Source organism: Xiphias gladius, chromosome 8 (assembly GCF_016859285.1).
Source record: "Xiphias gladius isolate SHS-SW01 ecotype Sanya breed wild chromosome 8, ASM1685928v1, whole genome shotgun sequence".
Lineage (NCBI taxonomy): Eukaryota > Metazoa > Chordata > Actinopteri > Istiophoriformes > Xiphiidae > Xiphias > Xiphias gladius.
The window spans coordinates 18,643,665-18,654,829 of NC_053407.1; the positions used below are offsets into that span (position 1 = coordinate 18,643,665).

The window sequence follows — 11,165 nt, forward strand, 5'->3', positions numbered from 1 at the left end:
TAATGCTTTTTAGTTTAGTTGTTTAATTGTTTTACCCCGAATTTGAAAGTCTAAGCGGGGATGGGGACTAACCGAAGCATTTCGTCCTCCTGTGTAACAGTGTTTAATCCAATAGTGGTATTGTAACGAGAAGAAAATTAGAGTTAAGGTGCATATGCTGAGAAAACACTCTCTTGATTCAGGTGGAGGACAGACCAGCTGACTGAAGAGCAGCAGGAGAAGGAGCAGGAGGAGGAGGGGCAGATAGAAAGCCTGGCTGGTGGAAGAGCTGCTCCACTCCGACAGATAACCAACTTGCACGGAGTGAACCCGCGACGCAAACCGCCGCCGCCGCCGCCGCTACTGCTGCTGAGCCCCCCGGCTCAGCCATTCGTCTGTCTGGGAGTTTAGCGAGCCAAGCTAACTAGCTGACTAAGTCGTTATCATAGGAACAACAAACTGGGCTGTTTGCAATTCTGGACGGCAGAATTAAACCAGAGTACTGTAACTAGTTGTTTTAGTTGCAATTTAAAATGTCTATATTACCGTTCACTCCTCCAATTGTGAAGAGGCTCCTCGGCTGGAAGAAAGGAGAGCAGAACGGGCAAGAGGAGAAATGGTGCGAAAAGGCTGTGAAAAGTCTTGTGAAGAAGTTGAAAAAGACTGGACAGTTGGACGAGTTGGAAAAAGCCATCACAACACAGAATGTCAACACGAAATGCATAACCATACCCAGGTAAGCACTCAGACAGCGCTAACTAGCTTCCTCGTCGTTAGCTAAGCTAGCAAGCTAGTGCTGATGACAGCTAATGTTAGCCGATTAGCTGGCTAGTTAGCTTGAGCAGTTTTCTTTGATAACGTGATAACGTAACGCTAAACAGGTTAGTTACCAAAGTAATGGATTAAAGGATTTTTTAAAAAGTAATTATTGCAGTGGGTTTTGATTGCACACACATTTTTCCTGCAGCTGCCACAGTAAAAACAACCCCACGTAGTAGCTAGAGGTAACATTAGCCGATCAATGCAAACTTAACCCTCTGTTTCGGCTTAACATTTTCTATTTTGTTGCATTTTGTCAGTGTGAAATACCGATCAATGGCAAAACTGGTACGTCTATGGGTGGTTGAGTTATTGTTAGGAGTTACAGCTAGCGTTGCTGCGCTAAGACGCACAACCCCACACATTTAAGTCTGTTATGTCATACTCCGGCGTTAGTTTGCAGCACTGGCATGACCGTTAGACCAGCGATAACCTTCCCAAGTAGAGCTAAAATGTCACACCTGTGAAGGAATGTGACGGACAGTAGTGTTTCTCAAATGTCTGAGAAAGTTTCGCCTGCTGACATCGTAGCCTGTGGTACATCTAGTGCTGCATAAACAAGTGTGTCCACATTTCACACGTGTGATGAACAGGAGAAGGGGTGGTTTGGCGAGGCAGGACTCTGACTCATGGAGGATGTTTAGACTGGAGAGTGTGTACTGTGGGAAAGCTGGAATAAGTGCTCGGTGTGGGACTTCCCATATGGGATACCCATCTGTCCAACAGCAGGATAGTTTGTCTGTCATATGAAGTAGATTTTTTTTTTTTGGGTGTGATGCAAGAACTGTGTGCATTCATAAAGTTGTATTGTCAGTGGTCTGAACGAGTTAAGAGATGCTGATGACATATGGCTTCACTTGGCTGCATGTTAAAGCAAAAATATTGTGCAGTTCAATTAGTTTACTCACTGGAAACTTTTTTCAATCAGCAATAACACGGTAAATGAGACAGTGTTAGCCTTGAATCCTTACTTCCACCTGTTGTCCTGGCCTGAGGTGAAACTGTAATCTTAAATCAAATGAAAATTGTTTACCCAAACCCACAACTTTAACTCAGCCAGGAAGACATAAAGTGACATAACATCACAGAGTAGACTTTAAATACATTACATCATTTCTTCAGTGTAAACTAACTACATTTTAAATTTTTCCTCTTTTAATATGGATTTCTTTGTCTCTCTACCATTTTTTTTCCTATATAAGGAAAATAAGGCAGGTCCACATCCTGGCGCTACCGATAATAGGCAGTGTCAAGGGAGCTTGAACACACCCTTCAGTAACTCCTTTAATTGTTATTCATTCTTCATTTTTTTGCAGTATTTCACCAAGTAGCTTGTAGGATTCATTGTTAATGAATCTGGGAGTCCCCCATCCTAATGTGTATAGAGACCAGAGTGTGGGTGGTAACCTACATTAAAAACCTTTTCTCAGTTCTTCGGAATGTGCTCCAGGCTCTAGGGAGGGCGTGGGCCACTGTTTGGATTGTGGTTCAATCTCGGTAGGTCCAGAGACTTTAGGTTTACAGAATAACAGCTGTCTTGCTATCTGCTGGGGATACTGGGATTCAGTGATTCTGCACTACAGCAGGCCTACTTTGTGCTGTACTTTCATCACCTCCTCTAATGTAGCTTAGGTCGAAGGGGGTTGTCAGCATTTAGGTGTTCAAATTCAGCTCTGAGGTGCTTGCACCTAAAGTGGACTTGGCCATCAGGAAATTATTATGTACTAATAAATCTGCATTGTGTTAGCTTAGAGCAGATCAATGTAGTATGTCGAGAGATTTATAACACAACCATGAACTTAATGTTTTGGATTTGTTTGGTAAAGAGGCAAAAATGCATATTTTTGGCTTCTTAATTGTAGAATTTTAACTTTTAATTTAAACAAGTGTTGTAGTTTATTTAAACAGAATATCATGAAGCAATTAGGTTAGACCATCATAACTGCCTGTTGTTATCTTTGGTGTAAAATTATTGTGATGCATTTAAGTGATATGTTTCATTGTTGTTGCCATTCTTTATGTGTTTTTAAATATGGAGGCACTGGGCAGTACACACCTACTTGTTTGTGTAGCATCATCAAAAGTGATAGTTGATGTTGCTTCTAGAGTCAAACTCTTTGATAGAGAGTGGTTTCTCTCCCACTCAGGATTTTCTTAGGATAAGAGGTGCTGGATTGGTGTTGGGATGCACGTGAATTCCTGGCTTGCAGCTTTACAGGTGTTGTTTCGTCTGAGGGTGGCCTCACTCCAGCTGTGTGTCAGATTGGTCATCATGTCAGAGTGACAAATCAGGGAGACAGAAAACAGCCCAGGCCTGTCTCAACAAAGGCATGGGAATGCTGACCTCAGCTGACCCAACAAATACACCCTCTGTGCAGGAGGCAATGCTGGAAAATGAGTGTGAAGCCATCTCTTTTGCGGTGGGCACTGATGTACTGAAACCTTGCACTGAATTGCCTGTTAAGCAGGCAGAGGTGGTGGTCTGTAGTGTGTGTTTGGAGGATGTGTCCAACTATGTCCAACTCATGGGAACAGTGTCTGTCTCAGTCTGATTTAGCTTCTGTGTTTGAAACATGCATTTTTTTTGTGACTGGTGAAAACTGTGTCAAAGCCTGTTCATTTAAACAGACTAGTTAAAAGTTAAGAGGTTAACTGCTTCTTTATGTGGCTGTTGAGTTCAATACATGAAATTACAAAAATGGCAGAAAGTGCTTAATTTAAATGTAGTTTTTGCAGTCAGACAGACAGGTAGTGAATCATTACCCAGAAAAATCTGACTGACTTGCAGTCACGTGAACTGAGAGGAGATGTTAATGGTTGCGTGTTGTAGTCTGCTGCCCTTAAGGCTTACAGAAACATTTTATTACAAGCACCCTGTCAGCGAACACATGCCTATCTTAATAGTAAAGATAGACGATTTATTTGAATCAGTCCAGCAATCTGTTGTCATTAAGCCTAAACCTAATGTTGCCTCAAGTCGTCTGTTTTTTTTTTTTTTGTCATCAAAATAGTCTAACTGTTTATTGGAATATATATATGTATATTTCAGTTTAAATTAATAGTATTAATAAGGTGTTTTTTGGTTACCTTAAAACTACCACCAAGTTTTATTTTCCTTGAACCTGAGTCCTTTCTGACATACAGCACTTCATGGGAGGCCAAGCCATAGTAAAGAATGAGAACCATATGTTTCTTGTCTGACGATGAGCTGGACTGTTGTGAGTTCAACTGGAAAAAAGCTGTCACCACACTGGAGTCTCTGTGAGGACAGAGATCAAGGATATGTTTCCTTTTTTAGTAATTTGAGTTTCATTGGCAATATATAGGGTCCTACACTTTACAGGTTTCCTTGACTGGTGCTGCTATGTGGGAAGGATAGAGAGAATGGTTGGCATAAAATAGTGTCTTTCATACCTATGTTAATACAGTAAATAAAAAGACAAACAGCGTGTAAGCAGTATTGGAAAAAATGTATTATGAACTGGTCCGACATTACTAAAATGCTTTGGTGTTCTGCCCTCTGTTAATGTTGGTCTATTCAGAACTAGGTCATATATTAAATGTTTTATCTTATAATTCAAAAACATGATTTAAGTAATAGTCAGAGCATAGAACACAGAGTGATTACATTTAATCTGCATGTGTCATGACAGTCTCTTTGATGGTATCTTCCAGGTCTTTAGATGGGCGTCTTCAAGTCTCCCACAGAAAAGGTCTTCCTCATGTGATATACTGCCGCTTGTGGCGCTGGCCAGATCTGCAGTCCCACCATGAGTTGAGAGCGGTCGACCACTGTGAATTTGCCTTCCACACCAAGAAGGATGAAGTCTGCGTCAACCCCTACCACTACCAGAGGGTGGAGACACCAAGTGAGTACAGTAAATTGCTACATGTTCCAAATTACTGTATTTAAAATAATGCTTTTGCCATAAAGTATACAGAACTGAATATGTCCTTAATCAATATATCTTTGTGTCTCTAGTTTTGCCTCCTGTCCTAGTGCCACGACATACAGATATCCCCGCAGTGTTTCCACCGTTGGATGACTACAGCCCATCCATTCCTGAGAACACCAACTTCCCTGCTGGCATCGAGCCCCAGAGTAACTATATTCCTGGTGAGAAAAACTGTGCCTCTCATTCTGAAGGCAGAACTTGGAAGTCCGTAAACTCTTATTCTCATCATTTATTGTTTAGTGTGTGCTTATTTTGGAGGGCACTGTCCAATGTGGTTATACCCCTGAATCCAGCGTTTACGATTAATACTAGTTATTGTACGAACAGTAAATGATGGTTGTACTGCAGTTTTTGCCTCTAATGATACAAGATGGGTTTAAAATATATTTTAAAAGCATTTAAGAAAGTCACAAAACATTTTTCATTTCGGTAATTGTAAAATATATCAAACTTGAAGGGTGAGGGTGAAGGGTGTGTGTAATATCATCTCACGTTTTTTTTATTTTTTACAGAAACTCCCCCACCAGGGTATCTGAGCGAGGATGGTGAGACAAATGATCACCAGCTCAACCACAGCATGGACACAGGTGTGACATGTGAACATACACACAATTGAAGCCCATACTGTTCTAATTATGCCTTATCGTGATCATGACCCAGTCCTGTATTACCGCTCTGTTTCAGGTTCACCCAGCCTGTCGCCCAATCCTGTGTCACCCGCAAACAGTAATCTTGGTAAGGAAACCGAGGGGGTTAGGTTTACTTTCAGAGCATATCATTCATTATGTGCACTCATATGGTTGGTAGCCATGATTTAAAGTCCAACTGATATGATATTTAATCATCCTTTTTGCAATGTAAAATAACGTCAATTTTTTTTTTTTTTTTTTTTTTTAATGTATTGTTAATAATTTTGTATCATTAAAAGGAAGAAAGAAGGTATTTGGGGAAATATCAGAAATGCTCCTTTTCCTCTCAGCCGGCTGGAGGGGCCTGTCAGTGTCAGTTTTTGAGTTACAGCAGCGGCAGGCTGCAGGAGTGCAAGAGTTCACCATAGAAAATAAGAGACAATGTAAATAAAGTTGAGCTGTAGCTACAAGTAATGGTTAGAGAAGCTTGTTCATAGTTGTGATTTTTAAGTGTAAGGACCACATCAGATATGTTAACATACTGTTTAATGTGCACTGGTGTTAGCAGTGCACCTTTCTGTGGTAAATGTCTGTTTGGTTGCTGGTTCAGAAAGCCAAGATGCAGGACAAGACGTGTGTGCATGTTTGTAAGTTAGATAAGAAAGAGACTTTAGGAAAGCTAATGCAGGATGGTGTTCAAAGTCTGTGCAAGCTGCTGTCTGGCTCAGTTTGACTGTCTGCTTTGCCGATGATAGAACACTGGTATCATGGTTTTATGGAAGGTTTAATAAGTTGTATGCAAATAAGGTCTCTAGCTGCATAGTATTCCTTCAAATTAATGCAAAACTAGGGGGCACCATCATGAAATCAGCAAATATAAATTTTCCCCCTTATGGTTTTAGGTTGTGTACGCTGTAGGTGTGACAATAAGTGCATACATCTGTGGCCAGTTTTTTCCAGACCTTTTAACCTGAGTCACTGCACAACAAGGGACCCACCCCCGCCTCCATCCAAACCTCACTGTACCCAATGATTGTACAGAAGTGTACATGCCCTGTCCTGTCATATTTGATATCTCTATAAAATGCCTCATCCTTACTAAATGGGATTTAATCTGCAGTAGTATAATATTCTTCTGACTTTGATCATGGACATTACAACTCATCAGCACACTTAGATTTTTTTTTTTCCTTGTTCAGTTTACTGAAAAAGTCAGTAAACCGAAAACTGCTGATGTCTTAGTGAAGTTGCTGTTCATACTGTATGAAGTCCACAGACCGTTAGATTAGTACATCTTTGTAGGGGTGAGCCTGTGTGTGAGAAACAGATGAGCAATATACAGAAGCAGTGGACTATGTCTGGGAGGCTTAGCCTCAGGGCTAACAGATTAAGTATGGTATGAATGGAGTCTTTGTCTATGGTCTGTCCTTGTCTGTGGAAAAGCTAGCTACAGACAGCTCAAGGTAATACAATAATAATAACATCCGGTTGCCAGGTTATTCTATCTATGTGGAAAGCCACCAGGAGGTCATTGTTTAAAAAAATAAATAAATACGCACGTCATGTCTTGGCTATTCCTGGCTGGGGCCATGAGGGTCGTGGGAAAGAGCTATTGAAGCGAAATCAAAGAGAACATTATCAGTGTGCATTTTCACAGTCGAATGGTTGTAGCACTTTACCTGTTGTCATTAACTTTTGCATTCTTTTTTCATGGCCAACTCCCACTCTCTGCTCACAGACTTGCAACCTGTGACGTACTGCGAATCTGCCTTCTGGTGCTCTATCTCGTACTATGAGCTGAACCAACGTGTAGGAGAGACCTTTCATGCTTCCCAGCCCTCCCTCACAGTAGATGGATTCACAGACCCCTCCAACTCTGAGCGCTTCTGTCTGGGCTTGCTGTCCAACGTCAACCGCAACTCAGCAGTAGAGCTCACACGCAGACACATAGGTACTCATTTTATTTCACAGGTACCACATAAGCTCTGATCTAATTTGCGTTTAATATTTGTGCTCAACATAATCAGGAGGTTTCTTTGCACTGAGCTACAATCTTCTCTCTTCCCTTTCCAGGACGGGGTGTGAGGTTGTACTACATTGGGGGAGAGGTGTTTGCAGAGTGTCTCAGTGACAGTGCCATCTTTGTTCAGAGTCCCAACTGCAACCAGCGCTACGGCTGGCATCCTGCCACTGTCTGCAAAATCCCTCCAGGTTGGCATGAGAGGATATTTGCAAACACATGAAGCCATCAGAGGCAAAGTGACCCAAGCATAACTGATTTCTAATGACCCACTGACACCAACATCTACATGGTTGCTAGTAAGCCTAATAATAAATCTTTCATTTGTCAGGCTGCAACCTGAAGATCTTCAACAATCAGGAGTTTGCTGCCCTGCTCGCCCAGTCAGTCAATCAGGGCTTTGAGGCTGTCTACCAACTCACAAGGATGTGTACCATTCGCATGAGTTTTGTCAAGGGTTGGGGAGCTGAGTACAGGTAAATAAAATTTTAAATCAAATGAATCTGCTTAATACTGAATATCCATAATAATTGGATTATATTTATAATATCTAGTAATTGATAAATGCATTACATTTGTTTCTAATATTTACATGTTATCGACTGAAATATGTGTTATATATAACAGGTAAAGGCTTAAAAACGACAAAGGTTACTTTATAAAGCACTGGAAAGGTCAACCAGTTCATGTACATATGACTAAGTGCAGGCATAAGTTAAGATAAGTACAAATGCTGTGGTTACAGATGCCATTTTAGAGTGATTAAAGTATATTTAACTATATTCCACTGAGGTAATTTACAGCATAATAAAACGGAGGCGACATTTCTCAGTTCAGTTTGAAGTATGCCTTATTTTTACAGTTTAGAGCTTGGGATTCGACCAAAATTGCCAACACAGAATTTGACTGGCAGATACTAGACTTATAAAAGAGCAAAAAACCTGAAAAGTAATATTTAACTGACCCAGCAAATGAATACAGTCTCTTACTGTCACATTGCTTTTCTCTCATATTTACTACTTGGATAAACACAGTTTGGATGTTGAAAGAGGCTGTAAGTTCTGAGCAATGCCCAGTTTGTGGGAGGGGGACAGAGAGTTTATGGAGGTCTGAAGTGGGCCCTCTCTTCTCATGGCTACACCTTACTTTCTCCCTTCGCGTTTCTTGCTTCTTGTATAAAAACACACTCCATAGTTGAGTCAGTTAGCTTCTTATTTCAATAAATGAATAAAGCACCTGCCTTAACACACAGACCATATGCTACTGTATTTGTCTGACTGTTTGAAGTAAACATACAGTTTTAAGGGCTCATCACCCCTTTTGTTTTCCTTGAGTCTCTTGCACTGAACATGTTCAGGACACAAACATTTCAATAAGTTGCGTACCCAAACTTAAGAAGAACAGGTATGAGGACCTTGATGTTTATGGTAAGGATAATTCAATTCAGTTTGGGGGTGAAAAAGAACGATGAAGGGGTGTTGCACATAGATGAAAGTGGACTTGTAAAGGAAAAAGAGGGAGATGGGGGAGGCTGCAGCTGTGAGCAGGCAAGAGAGGGTTGAGTAACACAGGAAGAATGCAGCAGGCATGCAATGGTCTAGGGACATGGAGTGGGAGGTGAACCCATTTGAGACACCCTGTGCAAAGGGGATTCCCAGTGGACTATGAGTGGTGTGTGTTATATTTCTGGCACCAAACACCTTGGAGAAAAACACCTCTGGTAGAAACTTGAATGACTTCAGAAATAGCCAGTTGAGTTGGCTTGGCTGATGATGCCAATTCAACAAATACTTGAGCAGACTGTATTTCTGCAGTGACTGTAATGAAGTTATATTAACAATGAGATGCCTCACAGTGATTTTAATTGTTTGGAAATATGATATATTGCGAAAAGCTATCAGTAAAGACAAACTTTTGTCCCTCTCCTTGTCTGTACCCTGCAGACGTCAGACAGTGACCAGCACCCCGTGTTGGATAGAGCTGCATCTCAATGGCCCTTTGCAGTGGCTGGACAAAGTCCTCACACAGATGGGCTCTCCCAGCATCCATTGCTCCAGTGTGTCATAGGAGCAGTCCTCCGTCCCATCCACACACTTAAACACAAACCACATAGGAAAACTCAAGCGTCTGTCAGTGATAATAAGGAAAGAGACGCCATTTATCAAATTGTCAATTCACTCTGCTCCCTAGCTGTCTCTAACGTTTCACCTCAGATGTACAGCACTTTCCTTAGTACCCCTTTCTCCATTTGATGGTTATTTTAGGACTTGCACATTGTTTTCTTTTCATTAGTTCAACAGGCAACCACAGGGTATTTGCAGTAGGTTTCAAAAGAATAAACACATTTTCTTCATTATTCATTCAGACATCATGTCTATGCTTTTTTTTAAATATATATAAAGGGGATTGAAATGTTTGTTTTCCAAGTTGAAGTTATGGCACAGTTTCACCTTGGTCATCATCTACATGTTTTAAAACATTTTTGATTCTATGAATTAGCTAAAATTATGATACCAGCACTGGTGTGTCAGTGTCCCAGAACCACTCTTTGTAATCACTGAATTGGGAGGCTTATATGTCAATTGGACCATGAATTAACATGAAAAATGTAATTCTGAGTAGTGATTAAATAGAATATATTTAATTAATATTTTAAGTACAAGGTACTTTGCCCATATTGATTTATCTGTATTAATGAAAGCATCAATTATCTGATTGATCATTTAATTGGTATTTTATCTATTTTAAACAAAATATAGACATTAGCACCATTGTTTCTTGACAAGAACCCTTGTATGAAAACTATTTTGCTCAGTGAAAGAGACATTTTATAAGTTATTTTTGCATACTGTCCTGCATGGGAATATATTTTTATTATTGCCTCAATATGATTGTACATAAATATTTATAGCTTGTGATTTCTTGTAGTCATGCATTGCTTGAAACAGTGTACCTGACTGACCTCTGGCATGAGTAGATTCACAAAAAGACTTTAATGATCCAAAACTTGGCCTGCTTAAATGCAGGCTTTTCTAACCCGGGTCAACTGGTTCTTAAGTGTAACACATAGGATTATTGTACCAGCTCTTACTGTTATTGCATAATGGGGACATATGACATACAGTATTAGTCATCATAGTGGACTGATTGAATTTAGGCACCGTGTGAATTCAGTGTGAAGGGTACTCAGTAGCAGTGGTTCCTCCATCTACGAAAATGAGAAGTGAAAACATAAATGCAGGTCTTTTCACATATTAACAACTGTTAGCCAGTAGTACACTATTCTCCTTGTGGGTAAATGATGCACTTCAAGTTTAATGTGTTGATCAGTGTAAAGCTTTAGTTCTAGTGGTAATTTGCTTGTCCAATAAATACTGTATATTACATGTACATTGCTACAGTATAAGGCATGTGTAATATGCTCACTGTCCTTGGTCATTGTCTATGAAGCCACCATGTTAATCTTGCACATACTTGCAGTACATAAGACTAAGTCACCATGTTATCTATTTAAAACGTTACATGGTGCTAAACTGACATACTGTGTACTGCAGTGCATTAGGTAGTTGGTAGATCTGTATCAGTACTTGTGTTCCTCGATATTCTCAATTGGTGGTTTTCTGTTCCAAGTCTTATGTACATGTTTATTTCATGTAGCCTAATATTTGTTCTCAAATGACCATTGTTTTGTTATCTGTGAAAATTTAATAAATTGCAACTGGGTAAAACAAATTAAAGAGCCAATGGCTTGTTAATGACTAT

General features: G+C 40.2%; 1 protein-coding gene across 2 annotated transcripts; it reads left to right on the top strand.

Annotated features, from left to right (window-relative positions):
* Nucleotides 1–217: 217 nt before the first annotated feature.
* Nucleotides 218–11,120, top strand: smad3b (SMAD family member 3b). Of its 2 annotated transcripts, XM_040133763.1 has the most exons (10): nt 218–392; nt 427–715; nt 4,474–4,667; nt 4,781–4,915; nt 5,267–5,341; nt 5,439–5,489; nt 7,122–7,334; nt 7,457–7,594; nt 7,735–7,879; nt 9,347–11,120. In XM_040133763.1, the coding sequence occupies exons 2-10, from the start codon at nt 513–515 to the stop codon at nt 9,468–9,470; spliced, it is 1,278 nt and encodes a 425-aa protein (XP_039989697.1). In that variant the 5' UTR covers nt 218–392; nt 427–512; the 3' UTR covers nt 9,471–11,120. The 2 variants fall into 2 exon arrangements, with proteins under 2 accessions (XP_039989697.1, XP_039989695.1); XM_040133761.1 differs by having other exon boundaries at nt 218–715.
* The last annotated feature ends 45 nt before the right edge of the window (nt 11,121–11,165 follow it).

Bases quoted from the DNA above. Each gene is read 5' to 3' on its own strand.
- smad3b (XM_040133761.1), top strand. From the start codon at position 513: ATGTCTATATTACCGTTCACTCCTCCAATTGTGAAGAGGCTCCTCGGC. The intron at 7,335-7,456 runs GTACTCATTTTA...TTCCCTTTCCAG, and splicing joins GCTCACACGCAGACACATAG to GACGGGGTGTGAGGTTGTAC. The intron at 7,880-9,346 runs GTAAATAAAATT...TGTACCCTGCAG, and splicing joins GGTTGGGGAGCTGAGTACAG to ACGTCAGACAGTGACCAGCA.